Raw genomic sequence first — 18807 nt, 5'->3', positions numbered from 1 at the left:
GTTGGCCAAGTATGCGTTGCATTCACGTGTGTGTGCGTGCTGAAGTCGCACATATTATGTAACTGGGCCAGCATTCGCTGGACTGGGTGAAAAGCGGACGTGACGATTTTTGGGAGGGGCACTGAAATTTGAGAGTCTCCCGGGAGGGTTGGCAAGTATGAGAATTAGTGGTGAATGCGGTGTTACCGCGGCACCGCCGCTGAATATAATTAGCGGGCCAGCTCTAGTGTTAATTTGATATCACCTCAAGGGCCAAATTTGGCCTGCGGGCCAGAGTTTGACACCCATGTTCTATATGTTATAGTTATTTGAATGACTCTTACCATAATATGTTACGTTAACATACCAGGCACGTTCTCAGTTGGTTATTTGTGCGTCATATAACGTACACTTATTCAGCCTGTTGTTCACTATTCTTTATTTATTTTAAATTGCCTTTCAAATGTCTATTCTTGGTGTTGGGTTTTATCAAATACATTTCCCCAAAAAATGCGACTTATACTCCAGTGCGACTTATATGTTTTTTTCCTTCTTTATTATGCATTTTCGGCCGGTGCGATTTATACTCCGGAGCGGATTATACTCCGAAAAATACGGTATATATGTAATGTAATATTGAGCACATTTATAATAAACATTTAATATTTTAAATATTTTGATAATTTTAAGCATACGCGGCGCGTTAGTTTAAAAAACGCACCACGTTTGCATTTTTTCTTCACTGATTTCTGCTCACTGCAGACTTTGAGCCAGCAAACATAATAAAACACCACTAACTGTGCAATGTCTGCTGTCATTAAGATGCTGACTGCTAGGATGTTCATATATTACCATTTAAATGAAAAATGTCTCACAATCCTCGCAAAGAAACGAGGTAGGGTCGCGGGGGGAACAAGCACTTTTCGCGTTGTTCCCGCTAGTTCCAGATCCTAAGTGGTGGTCGAAGTGTCCCAACTTTTCGAATTATACCACCTTCTGTCCAGGTGAGAGGCATGATTTATGATTAACAATAAACTTACAGGGAGCAGGGAAGCGTGGAAGCAGCAGACCACTCGATGATGTAAACATTGGCACACAGGAAGTGATCACGTCACCGCTATAAACAGTTTGTGTTAGCGCTTATAATATCATTAATATTTGGTTAATATTCAAATCATGAAATGTATAGGGAGTATTGTTGGCGCTTTTTCAATGGTTATTTATCAGATTTTATGGGCGAAATAGTGGAGCTACTATTGGCTCCACTGTAAGCGGACTTTTACCTGTTTATTTAATATTTGGAATGAATTTTAAAAAAAATCCATCCATCATTGTGTCTTTCATGATGATTGTGAACGATGGGCAAAATTCCCCAAAAAGTGCAGTTCCCCTTTAATAGTAACAGTAATTCAGCAGCATGAGTCATTGGGAAATATTAGTTAAGGCCTACTTACTGTTGTGTAGATGTCCTGATGATTAGCCTGCTGAAGACATTTCAAGTTGGTTGTATTTTTACCAGAGAAAATGAAGTCTACCATGCAAATGTAAACTGTGTCCATATGTCTTCTATCTTCCAGGGGTGGAAGACATATTGAAATGTGTATAACAATACAGAATAGGGATGTAACAATATGAAAATTACATATCACGGTTATTATGACCTTAATTGTCATGGTTATCATTATTATTGTGGAATGTGCTCAAAAAGCTTTTTGGTTATTATGACCTTAATTGTCATGGTTATCATTATTATTGTGGAATGTGCTCAAAAAGCTTTTTAAACATAACTAAAATAAATAGGCACACTGTTAGAAAAACACTATTTTGCATTTCTTGTGTTTGTTTCACTGAAATGTTTTATCTGTTTTAATAGCTAATCTTTTATTGTTGTACTGTAAATATTTTTTTGTACAGTAGCACTTGAAGATTTATTCAAATGAAAAATGCGTAACAAATAAAATCTATTCTAATTATGTATCACTTTTGGCGGGTATTGTCTGTCCTACTCTGTTCAGGGGTACTTGAACACACCATAAAAACACCTGCCTCGTTTCCTCTGAGGAAAGATCGATCATCATAATTCCGTGCTGTGAGAGCACAGCTTGTAGGTTTAATGTGCACAACTGAATGGCTTAGTTGCTCAGACAGTAATGTGCTTATAGAAGTTTAGATTGGGGTATGTTGTTTTTAATGGGCAAAGACATATGTCTCTTGTTTTCATGTTAGCATTTAAGCTAGCGAGCTGGCACCAGTAAGTCCGCTGTGGCCCGTGAGTTTATAGAAGTGCAATTATTGTTTTTTAGATCATTTTAATTTAAAAGGGTAATACTAACCGTCGGGAGTGTTGTCGTCGTCATCGTTTTTACCGTTTATCGTTACATCCCTACAATAGTCTTTTTTTTCCCGGTGAAAAAGGCAAACACCGTGTCTTTGTAGTTGTAGTTCTGATTGGATCGCCGCCGTGATTTACCCCGCCCCTCTTCTCCATCGCACTTTGATTGGATTGATTCCTAACTTCTTCTACGTACCTAAAGACGAAATTAAATATGATTGGATTTTGTCTTTGTCAATAATTTCTTCAAATTTTTATTCTACTAAATTATCAATTTCGTCCTTGTTTTCGTCAACGTGGATTTGTTTTGACTCGTTATAGCCCTATTTTAGTCAGGGGCAAATAGGTTGACGACGATAACTAAGACAAAAAATGTTAGTCAACATAAATAACACTGGCAGTATGTAGTAATAATAATTCTGTCCACGTTATTTGTAAATATTTTTCACTAGTGCCAACTTCCAATGTGTCAAACGTTTGTTTTTCCACAGAGCACTGAACACCTCGTGTGTTCATCAACACTTCTTCAGCGCTCCAGGAGCAGGACAGGTACCTCAAACACACACACATTTGTAGCTCATATAAAAGTATATGCTTCCTGTTATCCATGTGCTTTGGTCTGCTTATAGTCATACACTAGCAAAATATGAAGGAAAAAAGGTAAAATGGATATTTTCCAGAGGGACTGTCCTCCCCAAAGACGTCTCCTCCGCCTGCAGAGAGCCAGAAACCCAACAGCTTCCTGTTCCGCACGTCCTCTCGCAGCAATGTCAGGCCTGCGGGTCAGTGTTACAAAGCAGTGCTGATGTTGACTAAATTGACTTGGTGTCTCTAAGTCTTCCTTTGATGTCCTCAGGTTTGTCTTCCTTTGAGTCTCGCATCACAATTCGTTCGCCTAAAGAAGAAAGCGCGGACGTCGCGCAGCTCCGCAAAGTAAGACGACTTATTCCGAAGCTTTTTTTCGTCTTCCTGTGTACTTACTGATGCTGTTGTCCGCCCCCTCAGACGCTGGAGACACGGCTGAAGATCACCCTGCCGGAGGACCTGGGGGAGGTTCTGTCCAACGGCACTGTCCTTTGCCAGCTGGTCAACAGCATTCGAGCTCGCTCTGTGTCCATCATTCACATTCCGTCCCCTGCAGTGGTGCGTCTGTCCACAACACCCACTTTAGCAGACCACTACGTTACCGCAGTCAATTTTTTGTCTAACGTATGATGTCGTCTCGCCTTTCAGCCAAAACTGAGCTCAGCCAAGAGTCGACTCAACGTGGAACACTTTCTCGCCGCGTGTCGCAAGCTGGGCGTCCCCGAGGTAACAATGTATACACATATATGACATTCTGCTTTAGGGCTGCAGTTTTTTCATTAGTAATCGAGTAATCTATTAATTGATTTGTTTAATTAATCAAATAAAACACTTCATAAGCTCAATGTGTTATAGCACCAAATTTTAGGGAAAATAGTTGAAATACACAAGGATTTTTTGCTATCTTTTCTCGTTTTTTCGTGTAATTGCACATAACTTTTAGATTGCATTCTTAACTTGAGAGCATCACCATTATATTTAAGGTAAGGTAAAAAGTAGTGTAGCCTAAAACTAGCTAATAAAAAGTCAAACTACTGAAGAAGGTTTTCTGATAAAGTGATAGTTATAAAATGTTAAAAAATGTTTTGACACTTGTGCTATTTGTTGAATAATAAGAAAACACATTCTGTAACTTTAATTATACTGTGTATATATATATATTCTAAATTGAGTGACAATGAACTTAACAATTCATCACATAACACATTTGATAAGGTATTATTTGGAGGTGTGGTATTTGATTTTGGGACAAACTACAGATGCTAAAATGTCCTCACATGTGTTTGAATACAACATTCGTTACACGAGTCAAACATGTACGATGGCGTTATCTGCAGGGATGCAACGATTATAGATTTACATTGTATGATTATGGTCTGAGTAATAATCATGGTTTCGTGATTACTATGCGTTAATTTCACAACCAAAAATGTATAAAACCACATACATTTTCATAGAAATAACAGTCATCAGATATTATAAAGGTACAAAATATCTATAAACTAATAGTATAGAAATAACAGTCATCAGATATTATGACAGTACAAAATATCTATAAACTAATAGTATTAAGAATAAGTGAACATAATAATTCTGTCATTAATATAAGACTTAAGCTTAACTTTATTGATCCCCATTGAAAAATGGTACTTAAGTGGGTAATATACTGTTACTGTCAATTTTCATTCATGCATGTTTATGCATTTTTATAATCTATCTTATGCTGTATGGACATAATTAGATCCCATGGTATAGTGCTGTTATTCTACAAGCTTCTGATGTTATGCTAGTGTTTTATACTTGCTATATTAACTTCCAATGCCTACCTTTTATTCAACACCAACAAAACAAAGCAATCTTTAACATGAAATGGTCACTGAATGAAGGCCTTGACAGGAATACCTGTTGCCGTTTACACTGAACTGACTAAACGCTAAGCAACTTGCCGCTAACATAATTTAACTCTGTTGTCTTACCTTTACTTTGGCGTGTAAAATTGAAGATCTTAGACCATTTATCATGAACTTTCTTTTGGCAGGTTTTGCAAATGGTCATCTTCACTGACTTTCTGGTAAATTTTTAAGTACCCAAATGTTCCCACGCTGCCAACGTCAGCTTTTTTGGGGGTGGGAAAATTTTGCTACTTTGCTCTGCTGCCATTTTTAAGCTAAAGTGGCATACAAGCTTGTCTCTCGATAGGTGCGTACAAACTTGTGCACCGCTGTTGTAACTTTGTTTTCATTGCATTCAGGTTGTGATGAAAATAACCTACCAACTTAATGTCAGTTTATAGCAATCGAGGACAATTGAAACACACGCTGTCGTAAAGCTTTTGTGCTTAAATAACTGACTCTTTTAATCACGGTTAATAGTAAAAGTGGTTAATCGTTGCATCCCTAATTAAAGTGGCTCGCAAAAGTATTTATACCCCTTGAACTTTTCCATATTTTGTCACATTACAACCATAAACAAATGTTTTATTGGAATTGTATTTGAAACGCCAACATAAAGTGGTATACAATTATGAAGTTGAAAAAAAAATTGTATACTTGATTTCTTCACTTTTTTTTTTTTAACCAAATAAAGTGAAGCGGGCATTGTGAAAAAGTATTCAGCCCCACTCAGTAATAACTTTGTGAAACCACCTTTTGCTGCAATTGTAGCTGCAAGTCTTTTAGGGTATGTCTCTACCAGCTTTACACATCTAGTGACTGAAATGTTTGCCTCGTTTTCTTTGCCAAACAGCTCAAGCTTAGTTCGATGAACAGCAGTTTTCAGATCTTGCCACAGATTCTCGATTGGGTTTAGGTCTGGACTTTGACTTAGCCATTCGAACACATGATTTGTTTGAAACAATTCCATTGTAGCACTGGCTTTATATATATGGTCGTTGTCCTGTTGGAAGCTGAACCTGCACCCCAACCGGTTTTCTTCCAAAATTGTCCTGTATTTGGCTCTATTCATCTTCCCTGCCCTTGCTGAAGAGGCATGATGCTGCCACCACCATATTTGACAGTACGTTTTGCATTTTGGTCAGAAAGTTCAATTTTGGTCTCGTCTGACCAAAACCCCTTCTTCTACGTGTTTGTTGTGTCCCAAACATGGCTTCTGGCGAACTGCAAAAAGGACTTCTTATGGTTTTCTTTTAACAATGGATTTCCTTTTGCCACTCTTCCATAAACACCACACATGTGCAGTGCACAAGTAATTGTGGTCCAGTAGACAGATTCCCCCAATTAAGCTGTGGATCTCTGCAGTTGGTCCAGAGTCACCATGGGCCTCTTGGCTGCATCTCTGATCAGTGCTCTCCTTGTTCTGCTGTAAGTTTAGGTGGACAGCCTTTCTTGGTAGGTTTACGGTTGTCATACTCTTTCCATTACTGGATGATGATGAACAGTGCTCTGTGAAAAGTTCAAAGCTTGGGAAATCTTTTTATAGCCTAAGCCTGCTTTAAACTTCTCTACACTTTATCACTGACGTGTCTGGTGTGTTCCTTGGACTTCATGATGCTGTTTGCTCCCCAATATGCTGTTAACCACCCTTTTCAGATCATCACAGAGCAGCTGTATTTGTACTGAGATTAGGTTACACACAGGTTAACAGTATGAGCACACATCATGCAACTTCTGTAGGCAATTGGTTGCACTCAGAGAAAAGGGGCTGAATACTTTTTGCACACTGCAATTTGGTTTTTTATTTGTAAAAATATGTTTTGAGTCATGTATAATTTTCTTTCAACTTTAAAACTATATACCACTTTGTTGGTCTTTCACATACAATTCTAATAAAATATACTTATGTTTGTGGTTGTAATGTGACAAAATATGTAAAAGTTCAAAGTGTATGAATACTTTTGTAAGCCACTATCTGCCAAATTAGACTCTTACCTTGTTTCTACTGGTGTGCTCTGTAAATATCCAGATTTTCCTGGTAATGTTCTGCTTCATCGATGTAGTGCCAGCTCTGTGCGTCAGTGCAAACATAACCACGATGTCTGTCTTTTGTCTGTCGTTTTTCTTTGAGCCATCTCTTTTATTTATTTTTTTGCCTGTTTGCCGCCCACACCCACACACCACCGCTCTTATGTGCGCCCTACTGGAGCAGTCTTGCAGAAACAATGCCCGCATATTAGAAGTTCCAGGCACCCCATGATGTCTGGATTTCATACATTTTAATGAGTTAAACTCAACTCAAACTTCCAAATACAAGTCTGTTTTCTTATGGAATTAATTGTTGCAGCCCTAGTCTGCTTTCTAACTGGACATAAAGTGCTACGTGTTGCCACTGTTTGGACTGATGTCTTCAATCACACCAGTCACCAGTCCAAACTTGACTCTGCTTTTGTCCTAACAAAACCTCTCAAATGTTTAATGTGTGTGTCCCCAGATGGACATGTGTGTGTGCTCTGATGTGCTTCTATCTAAGCTGCCCAATGTGCTGCAATGTGTCAAGGCCTTGCTGGCCCTGGAGGAGGGGGGCCTGGACAAGCACTCCCTGCCTTCGTCCTCCTCGTTGCTGTCCACAGATTTCCTGCTCTTCTACTGTGTGGCCATGGTGCTGCTCTACGTCCTCTACTGCTACGTGCTCACTTAGGCTACATCCCATAATAATAGCAATCAGGACAGCAGTGTGAGTGTGCAGCAGGAAATGCAAAGCAAGGAAACGCTACACTGGAACATTTCAGGTTAGCATGTAAATAGTCTAGCCAAGCCTCCACACCACAAGTTCTTTGAAACATCTGACCACTTCACACATGTTAATGACACATTAAAGGTCACTAGTACAGGTCCAACATATACTACCATTTTCCATTTATAGTTTGTTTTTCCTAATTGCAAAAAAATATTTCAGACAGGCAATGTTATTCAAAACATTTTTATTTTTTTTGCGAGAAAACAAGCACACCATGTGCATGTCTGTATGCTGACATGAAGCAACTGTGAATGTCTCTGTTATCACTTTGAACCTTCTAGATGAGGTGTGTCCAAACTCCAAAATCAACGGATGCAGGGGACCATTTTGTTACGTTTATTTATATTCAGTTTTGTAAAAAGGCGCACAAAAGGTCAAAATTTCAGCTTTTTCTATTTACATTGTGCCTTTTCCCCTAAGTTTTGCTTTTACATTTTTTTTGTGCAATGGGGCGCAAATGGCCCCCCGCCTCGCACTTAGGACACCACTGTTCTAGAACTCAACTGACACGCACCACTTTGACCCTGTTCTGCTTCATGCGAGCAGCAAGGGGCAGTGTTGCTACATCAAAGGCCCAACATGGTTTGAAAGTTTATTTTTGGGGGGCCAAACTAAAAAGGTACAAACCACGCACGTGTACATATATATATATAAATACATATGTTTTTTTTATGGTTGCCAGGTGACGTTGTAAAAATGTAAACAGGTGATTAAATTATCTATTTTTTTTAATTTATTTTGAGTGTTTTTTCCACACAGGTAAGAGGCTACTATGATAGATAAAAGGTTGAAGCTTACAAGTGACAGGGAAATTATTCAAGCTTAAAATACCATTGGGGTTTTTTCCCCTGAGTAAGAAAATATGATTTCCCGGAAGCTTATTGACTGTTTCTACTTGACACTCGTGTCTGCCTTATTGCACATAAACAGTTAAAAATGAACTTTATGAAAATATTTGTGTTCCTTAGGAGAATTCTAGGGCCTTGACACGAAGTAAACGTTGATTTCCTGCATTTGTCACAGTAGCTTAAATGTTTTTCAGCTGCTGTTTTTCTACCGGCATGCAATTTGCATTTAAATAGTTTGAATACATACAGATGTATATTTTATCTTTACAAAACCAAACCTAACGCTGGTTTTTGCAGTGTTCACAGAGCCGATATACACTTTAGTGACATTTTGTACATGACGCTCTGGGTTTTTCAAGTTGACGTCAATTTGATGTGTTTGCCTCTCCTCTTCCTGCTGTAAAGAGTTTTATTAAAAGCAACTTTGACTTTGCCGTTTGCGCATCTGTCTGCTTTCCCCACGGGAACATTATATTGGAGCAACAAAATGTGTGCGTGATGAAGGAACCGTTGATTGGCTGTCTCCTCACACGTGACTTACTCATTCAAAAAGGCGCGCGCGTGCATCGAGACGCATCTGACGCTACTTTGCATTGCCGGGGTCGTGCGAAGTTTGTATCTCCTGCCGCGGGAGCGCGCATTGGGGCGGAGCTCTGTGCCTTGTTCAGACAGCGGTAGCACTTCCGTGTTATTAGCGATGTCAATGATTATAAATACTATTTATGTGATTAATAACATCAGTTCAAATTCACAAGTTTTGTTGATGACGCAAAGTATCTATATAATAAAACATGTTAGTACAGACCTGGGCAATTATTTAGACACGGGGGCCAAATTTATAGAAAAAAATGTGTCTGCGGCTGGTATATCTATTTTTAGGAACACTAATGCTAAACCTCACAATAATGTCTGATTGAATGCTTAAAAAGTTATTACAGACCGCCTTAAAAAACAGAATGGAATTTAAATTTTTTTTACTGAATGAGCCAGAATGTACATGGAAATAAATAATGTGGGGTTTACAATATCAACTATGAACGATAAAACCCTGAATATTGTCAACAAATGAACGTCAATTGACATATTTTACAATAAAGTGAAACGCAACAAAATGCAAACAGCGAAATATGAACGCGAAAAGACAAGAAAACCCACCTATCTGGTATATAACCTTTACAACTTTGGTGTAAAAATCTCCTTCCGCGTTTGTCCCTGACACCCGCATTTCAGGCTGGCCGCTCTGGAAACGCTCCCCACCCACACTGCTTCCTCGTCTGAGCTGCTGTGACAGATTACCATAGTAACTAATTAGATTACCAAAGTAACTAATTCGATTACCATATTAACTAGTATATCGTGCAAAAGCGCAGATCCCAACCATTGAAATACTTTGTATAGTTCAAGATTTACGGTAATTTGAAAAAATCACTGCACATCATAATGGCAGCTTCAGTTTCCATCTTAAAGATCTAAAAAAAATATTTGGGAATGTCCTGCGGGCCGGATTGAAAGATTTAACGGGCCGCATGTGGCCTCTGGACCTTAATTTGCCCAGATCTGGAGGGGTGTCACATTTTATGGCAGCACAGAAATATGATGTATCCCCTACTATTGTTGTAATGAATAAAATGAGTCCAAATTCACAAGTTTTGTCTGTACACATAATCCACATGTTAGTACATACTGGGGACGTACGTGGGACATATTTTCTGGCATAAATGAGATGGGGTTTTTTTGTTTTGGTTTTTTAACATGGAATAGTCTACTCTGTAGTGTTTGTTCTTACTATATTGGTGTTATTTTATAATCTATCAGAAGATGAAATAAACAATATAAACCAAATGACATGTTATGTAATGTAATTTGCAGAAAATAAATAGGCTGACCAACCGTTCTCTGCAGCATGACACCGTATGGGTGAGGGCCGACATCCGGGCAACTGAGCTACATACGGGTTCTTTGAGCCATAGCAACGAGACTGGCGTTGAAAACAAACCGTTGCCATTACTCTTTAACCTGTCGACCTACGCTGGTTAATAAACTCGTCATTCTGCCTCCAAAATGCCGAAAAACTGTTGTTTTTGGTTGTGCTAACCACAACTGGAAACAGGGAAAACAAAGGTTGTATTTTGTTCTGCCAAAGCGTGATAAAAGCCCACAGAGACGAGACAAATGGCTCGCAGCTTTACACTGGGAAAACGAGGACGGTTCTCACTGGAGTCCCCCAAAGTCCCGGGTCGTGTGTTCGGATCACTTCGTTTCTGGTAAATATAAGGAACAAAAATCCACCTTCTTAACTACAACTTGGCTATACCGTCCGTGCTAATGTTGTACTTGTTGAATTTTTACCTTATAACGTTCGACAGCTGAAGTTGTTGTACAAAAATAACATGCAGTGTATACTATATAGTCTATAGCCTAGCTAGCTATTTTCGAAAACCGGACAACGAGAGGATACCAAAGGCAGCGTTAAGATGGACACCACCGGGAAAACGTAAGCCAGGGCGGCCAAAGAACACCTGGCGAAAAACAGTTGTACTTAAACAATACATGTAGCCCTCAAATCTCTCAATATTTTATACACTAACACTTGATCTTCCGCGTCTCTTTCTTAGTAGCGCGCAGGCTAAGCTAACTAGCAAGCTAAGCTAAGCCTGAGAAGCTTTAAAGTTCACTGAAACGAGTCTGACGCAAAAAATACATTTTCGTTTTTTCACACGATATGCGAATAAGTAAAAATGCGTAAATGAAGGATTTAACGCCGACTTCCAAGCCACAACGCTCGTTAAATGCTTTTTCTGTCAATGCTGTGTTCGCTGTGAGCTGGTTTGTTTTCAACGAATTCCCGGTTGCTAGGGGATTGGTAGGCGGAAGTGACGTAGGTCCGCCCTCACCCATACAATAGAAGCGTGTGCAGCGATGTGAATACAAAATACAACATGTAATGTACCGATTATCAAAAGCATTTATTCGGGTCGGAATGCCACATGTTACACCAACAACATTTTTGACGATCAAAGCATGATCGTGAGAATCCACATTTTGTATAATTGACATCGCTAATAACACGGAAGTGCTGCCGCTGTCTGAGCAAGGAACAGAGCTCCGCCCCCATGCGCGCTCCCGCGGCAGGGATACAGAATTTGTCACGACACCGACACTCACCGCTAGCCGGCGCTAGCACCCACTTATATTTAGGGTGTCAAAGTTGGGAACGAGATTTGCACATTCCAAGTTATTGGATCCATAACGAAAATTATTTTGAAACTCAAAACAATCCAGCTTTGTGAGGTAGATCACGTGCTACGAGATGTTTTCCAACGCAGTTTGTCTCTAACAGGAACTCTGACACGGTGCGCAGGGACCGTCTACAAAGTGCAGCGAAAAACCCCATAAATGTTTTATAATTTATAACTTCATTATTATACACTACAGGCCAACGTGCTTCTTTGCACTTGAGTTGTAATTATGCAAGGTACTTAAATGCTTCTGCCTATTACACACAACTTTTGTACATTAATAACAAAACTGAAAATTAACTGAAATTGTTAGTAGATACCAGACTGATACATTTGACTGTTGACATGAAATGTAATTTTAAAAAAATGTCACTAATGCTAAATGACAAAAAATGATCCTTGCGTAAAAATCAAAAAGTTCATGGTTTGTAAAATATTTGTGAAAATATAATGAAAAATACACATTTTATTACGTAGCCCTCAGTGTCATTAGTTTAGGTTGAGTTTAAAATCCACGATATATCTAAACCTCTCAACTCTGGACGAGGTTATCGCCCAGACCCTGAAGGTAAAAAAAAGTGTAAAACCTTTATTTTTGTGAAAATGCAATAAAGGCACAGTTAACCCTCTTTTTGGCATTAAAACCACATTAGTCCAGGTCCATATGAAACATTTCTCGAGTTAAAATTCTCTAATGTGGACTATATTCTACTTTGAGATTTTTCCAATTTTTTTTTAATGCAATAAAGGAACTTTTAACCTTTTTTAGACATGTAGACCACATTAGTCCTGGTCCAGAAAAAAAGAGCTTTTTACCTCAAATCTGGATTAGATTATCCCACAGACCCAAAAGATTAATAAAAACACAGTTTGTGAAATTTGAAACCTTTATTCTATTTGTAAAACTGCAATAAAGTCACATTTAACCCTTTTTTTAATATACGCACCACTAAAAAACAGTTTGTCAGTGCTTCTCAAATAGTCGTGTGGCCCCCTGGAAGGAAGTGGTGGGGGGTGTGAACATCCTTTATCAGCATCAAACTGCACTTCGAAAAGTTGCACTACAAAACGTGCTCATTGTAACCATTTTGGACTTCTTCATTTTGATTTAAATTGTATGTTAAAGTGTTTTATACATTGTGCTCCTGAGCAGTGTTCTGAAAATTACTTTTCAAAAGTAATTTATTGTAATTTGTTACTTTAACCAAAACGTAATTGAATTACTAACGGAATTACTCTTTAATAAATGTAATTCATTGCTAAGGAAAGTAATGTATACATTACTTAAAAAAAAATAATAATTTAAATACCTGGCATATGCATTTGAGAGACGTTTGTGATGTGTGTCAGAGGGTTTCAACGGAGCTGTGTTTGTTAGCTTTAGCCGTTAGCAGCGTCCTTTGTTGACGTTGACATCAGCTCTTTTGAATCTTTTCACCGGATTGCGTTACCTCTGCCTAATAAATAGATTGAATGTTATTCGATGGCTGTCATATCTTCTTGTCAACAAACTGTGTATTGTTTGGATGGCAAATTTGTCACGTCAATCATTGATTTATTGTTCAATATTCCCATCATGTACGTGTGTGTATGTTGTCTGCTGTGTCTTAATAAAGATCTATCGTTATGAAGAGGTCTACTTCTAACAATACTATTTTTAGTCGCGGTAGAGAGCGCCTCTTTTAGTGCTGCTTGTTGCGTTCACCAGTAAAACGATATTTCCTGCATTGAACTTGCTGAACTTATGACGCTGTCTTGTTGACATAAATAAAACCACTTCTAAAGTAGCGTGCCACGTTACACCGAGCTATCACTAACAGCGTTGTAACGGACCTAAAAGTAAATAGATTACTCGTAACTAGAAAAAGTAACGGTGTTACCAACACTGTTATTACGAACATTGCTCCTGAGGTAATATTGCTGATAAATTTATTTTTAGGTTTACTGGAATTTTATTTTTCAGTATCAAATGTTTCAAATCAGTCTCAAAAAATGTTTAAAATAAGGATTTATTTTTTTTATTTCAGGCAAATTGATTTATTTTAAATCTTTGCTGTTACAGACTAAAAATAAAGTTATTTGTTGTAAATTGATCAATTTTTTTTCTTTAATGTTAATAAGGATCCAACGTTATGAAGAATCAGTGGTACCGTCAGGGCCAGCAAGGCATTCTCTGCTGGCCTAACATAACCAGAAATCATGATCATAATTAAAGATATTTTTAAATATCTAAAATAATTCATATTATCTTCATGTCATATTATGCTCCTTCCAGTGCTGTTTTTAGTTTTTGTTCGTATCCAATCAGAATTCAGCTAGTTTATGTTGCTATGCTGTACCAAATCTGCCCGAGGCCTTCAGAATCAACAATGCGGGCGTCAGTGCACTGTAAGTGAACAGGGACATACAGTTGATAGACAGTTGCGATAGCCAATCAGATCACAAGTTGTTGACAGTATCCTAAGTAGCCTGATGTTAACTAGACTGATTGGACACTCACTTGTCATTCCAAAGTGAGTATCCAATCACAAGTTGCTTAGCAGGAAGCAGGAAGTGTTGACCCACAAGCCACAAGATGCCATTGTGGCTTGTGCAGCCCTTGGAGACACTCGTTATTTAGGCTATACAAGTAAACTTTGATTGATTGATCGATGAAAGGAGGAAAAAACGATTAGGTGGCAGATATAAAGTTATGTTATGAGTTAGGCAACATAAGAACTCCATTACCCAGCATGTCACAGTAGTGAGCAAGCGCAGTATCGCCGTTTAGGTTGTAGCCATGCCGGCAGCTGGATGTTATTGACGAGCACGCTGTGGAGTAAACTTTAAAAACTCAGCCAACTCGCCTCGTCTGCATCTTTTATGATTAGACAAGACAAGGACATAAGGACATTTAAAGAGAAACTACACCTTGTGAGACAATGTCGGCCAACCCCGGAAGCTCGAATGGGTTCTACTAGTTGTGAGTTCAAATATTTTATTTCTTTATTTTTTCACGTTTAATATGTTTTATGCAATTGTAATTTTGACAGTACCACATAAGATATGTTTTAATTGCTGATGCGTTTTAATAGATTTTTAAATGCGCCAGAAAATAACCTGTTATGTACACTGTTGATGTGATTCAATGCACAGTAGTGCGTAAATGTGTTCCTGTATAGTATTTCTCCAGCAATGGTCAGGTGGTGACATCAATGATGGTATTTTTGTCAGGCCTGGGTCAGAAATAGGACTCAGATGCAGAGGTGGGGAATAATCCGGCAGGCTTTTATTTTGAAAAGTTCACTTTTCACCTCTTGAGTCAAGGCAATACAACAACGGCTATAAATTGTAACAACTAGGCGAAAATAGTGTGTGTGTGACAACCATTGGTACTTTAACTTTAAAAAGGTTTCACAAAATGTTAAACCGAAAATCACTCCAAAAAGGAGAAAACAAAAATATCTCTAACTACACCAGCGAGGAATATCCATCCCATCCATTTTCTACTGCTTATTCCCTTCGGGGTCGCGGGGGGTGCTGGAGCCTATCTAGGCTACAATCGGGCGGAAGGCGGGGTACACCCTGGACAAGTCGCCACCTCATCACAGGGCCAACACAGATATAACTATGAAATTTAAACAACAAAGACGCTCCAAAAAGGAGGGAAAAACAATGGGCTATAAAGTTTCTACACTAATTCTTATTGGAGGAATAATTAACAAAAGGTCACTCAAAAATGAGGAAAAGAAGAGACGGTAAAAGTAAACTGAACTCACCACTGCGACTTGAAAACGTAAACAAAAACTCCCTCTGCTTAAGAGGAAAAAAGGAAAACTCAAAATACCAACTCGTAAATTCAGGATCTGGATAACAAGCCGAGACAAGGCTTGGGTATGAGGCTGGAGATGCACAAAACATTCTGGCACAGAACAAAGGAAGGCGTGGGCTTATAAGACACATGGGGGTGATGGGGAACAGGTGGAAACAATCAGGGATCAGGGATGACGTCAGACTGATGACCCAGAAGGAAAGGCAAGTGACCTGAAATGAGAGAAGAGTTACTTTTCAAACTAAAACATGAAATTCACAAGACACAAAAAAACCAAGACCAGACATCCCTCACCGCGGTGTGACAATTTTGAGAGGTAATCATTGAAGTCTGACACCACTGAAGACCTAGGTGGGAAACGCACGGCCCGCCACATAGACGATACTACTTTTAGTCGCGGTGGAGAGCGTTTTCTTCTTCTACCTAGGGGGGCATAACAAAAATAAACTGAGAAGCAGTAGTTTATATTAATTTTCATGGTCTGTGGGATAATCTAGTCCAGATTTGAGAAGTTTTTGATCTGGACTTTGACTAATGTAGTCTACATGCCTAAAAAGGATAACGTGTGCCTTCCATGCATTTTCACAAATGAATAAAGGTTTCAAAAATCCCAAACAGTGTTTTTATTAATTGTCAGGGTCTTTGGGATAATGTAGTCCAGACTGGAGAACTTTAAATATAGTGGTTTTTATTCTGGACCTTCAGTCATGTGGTCTTCCCTCTTTAAAAAGGGTTAAATATGTTTTTTGTTTTTTTTTTTCGCATTTTCACAATTACAGTTGGTTGTTAGTCAACATTTTGAGTCACTTGTTCATTACTTCCTGTCAAACATTGGACAAGAAAATGGATAACAGAGCTCTCATTTTCAATGAGTACATCATGCTTGTCATTGTCTCATACAGTGATTCTCATACTGGCAAGTGCTATCCCAAATAATCACCTAATTAAATATTGAAACACAGTATTACTGTTCAAACGATGTGTAATGTTAGTGGCCCAAAATATTAAATATACTTATTTTTAATGAATACTTGAGCCTACTAGGCTACTGTATTTTAATGTTGGTCGCTATGGTGGTACTTGGAGAATCAAGTTTTTTCTGTGGCCCTTGGTGGAAAAAGTTGTGAGAACCACTGGTCGGTTATGGAGCTTTGATGCCATTTCTTGTACAAACCCCGTTTCCATATGAGTTGGGAAATTGTGTTAGATTTAAATATAAACGGAATACAATGATTTGCAAATCCTTTTCAACCCATATTCAATTGAATGCACTACAAAGACAAGATATTTGAAGTTCAAACTCATAAACTTAATTTTTTTTGCAAATAATAATTAACTTAGAATTTCATGGCTGCAACACGTGCCAAAGTAGTTGGGAAAGGGCATGTTCACCACTGTGTTACATGGCCTTTCCTTTTAACAACACTCAGTAAACGTTTGGGAACTGAGGAGACACATTTTTTAAGCTTCTCAGGTGGAATTATTTCCCATTCTTGCTTGATGTTCAGCTTAAGTTGTTCAACAGTCCGGGGGTCTCCATTGTGGTATTTTAGGCTTCATAATGTGCCACACATTTTCAATGGGAGACAGGTCTGGACTACAGGCAGGCCAGTCTAGTACCCGCACTCTTTTACTATGAAGCCACGGTGATGTAACACGTGGCTTGGCATTGTCTTGCTGAAATAAGCAGGGGCGTCCATGGAAACGTTGCTTGGATGGCAACATATGTTGCTCCAAAACCTGTATGTACCTTTCAGCATTAATGGCGCCTTCACAGATGTGTAAGTTACCCATGTCTTGGGCACTAATACACCCCCATACCATCACACATGCTGGCTTTTCAACTTTGCGCCTATAACAATCCGGATGGTTCTTTTCCTCTTTGGTCCGAAGAACACGACGTCCACAGTTTCCAAAAACAATTTGAAATGTGGACTCCTCAGACCACAGAACACTTTTCCACTTTGTATCAGTCCATCTTAGATGAGCTCAGGCCCAGCGAAGCCGACGGCGTTTCTGGGTGTTGTTGATAAACAGTTTTCGCCTTGCATAGGAGAGTTTTAACTTGCACTTACAGATGCAGCAACCAACTGTAGTTACTGACAGTGGGTTTCTGAAGTGTTCCTGAGCCCATGTGGTGATATCCTTTACACACTGATGTCGCTTGTTGATGCATTACAGCCTGAGGGATCAAAGGTCACGGGCTTAGCTGCTTACGTGCAGTGATTTTTCCAGATTCTCTGAATCCTTTGATGATATTACGGACCGTAGATGGTGAAATCCCTAAATTCCTTGCAATAGCTGGTTGAGAAAGGTTTTTCTTAAACTGTTCAACAATTTGCTCACGCATTTGTTGATAAAGTGGTGACCCTCGCCCCATCCTTGTTTGTGAATCTACTTTTATACCCAATCATGGCACCCACCTGTTCCCAATTTGCCTGTTCACCTGTGGGATGCTCCAAATAAGTGTTTGATGAGTAATCCTCAACTTTATCAGTATTTATTGCCACCTTTCCCAACTTTTTTGTCACGTGTTGCTGGCATCAAATTCTAAAGTTAATGATTATTTGCAAAAAAAAAAAGTTTATCAGTTTGAACATCAAATATGTTGTCTTTGTAGCATATTCAACTGAATATGGGTTGAAAATGATTTGCAAATCATTGTATTCCGTTTATATTTACGTCTAACACAATTTCCCAACTCATATGGAAACGAGGTTTGTATTTTGACATAGCTTTTACAAAAAGGCAATATGAAAAATTTTGAAAAAAAAAAAAAGCAAAGACTGACCATATTCTTGGTCCTCGCTCAGGATTCCTTATGCTCACCTCAACTCATCACGGAGGAAGACGGCCTGAGTCGACTGGCCCACACGGTCCAGGTTCTGGTGGGACTGGCTGACGGATCCACGTGACTGCAAGCATTCAGAACCTGCAGTCAGAATGTTTGACCTCCCAACGTGAAGTAAATTGTCTGCAAAAGACTTGCTGGTTGTTTTATTTTTGTCCCACAAGGACCATAGGGGCCCTAGGTGACCTTTGAACCCAAGCTCAACTATATCGGCTGGTGATGCATTCAAGAGCTGTGCCAAAAAAATGTGCTTAATATTGGTTCATTAAGTATGTCCTTTGCGGTCAAATGATCAGAGTGTGTGCTACAATATTTCATTATCTGTGAAGAAAGCACACTTGGATGCAGTTTAAAGTAGTTGTACAGTGTAAATCGGCTGTGGCCTCAAAACCCGACTTTTTAATGGGTGGTCGGTGCAGATGGTAGAGCAGTCGTGCCAACAACTCGAGGGTTCCAGGTTCGATTCCAGC

The 18807-nt window shown here is 38.9% G+C and overlaps 1 protein-coding gene across 4 annotated transcripts in view; it reads left to right on the top strand.

Moving 5' to 3' along the window:
* The window catches only part of LOC133661676 (leucine-rich repeat and calponin homology domain-containing protein 4-like), a 48078-nt gene extending 29610 nt beyond the window's left edge, over nt 1-18468 (top strand). For 3 of the 4 annotated variants that reach the window (XM_062065065.1, XM_062065066.1, XM_062065064.1), the window contains 6 exons: nt 2803-2860; nt 2992-3093; nt 3168-3244; nt 3317-3454; nt 3545-3622; nt 7283-8869. In XM_062065065.1, coding sequence (XP_061921049.1) covers nt 2803-2860; nt 2992-3093; nt 3168-3244; nt 3317-3454; nt 3545-3622; nt 7283-7489 — 660 coding nt within the window. In that variant the 3' untranslated portion in view covers nt 7490-8869. Of the gene's footprint in view, nt 1-2802; nt 2861-2991; nt 3094-3167; nt 3245-3316; nt 3455-3544; nt 3623-7282; nt 8870-18299 lie in introns of those variants that run through there. The other variant, XM_062065067.1, reaches the window with a different exon arrangement.
* Nucleotides 18469-18807: the final 339 nt, after the last annotated feature.

This window comes from Entelurus aequoreus, linkage group LG12, assembly GCF_033978785.1.
Source record: "Entelurus aequoreus isolate RoL-2023_Sb linkage group LG12, RoL_Eaeq_v1.1, whole genome shotgun sequence".
Classification (NCBI taxonomy): domain Eukaryota; kingdom Metazoa; phylum Chordata; class Actinopteri; order Syngnathiformes; family Syngnathidae; genus Entelurus; species Entelurus aequoreus.
This window is presented reverse-complemented; position numbering and strand designations above follow the sequence as displayed.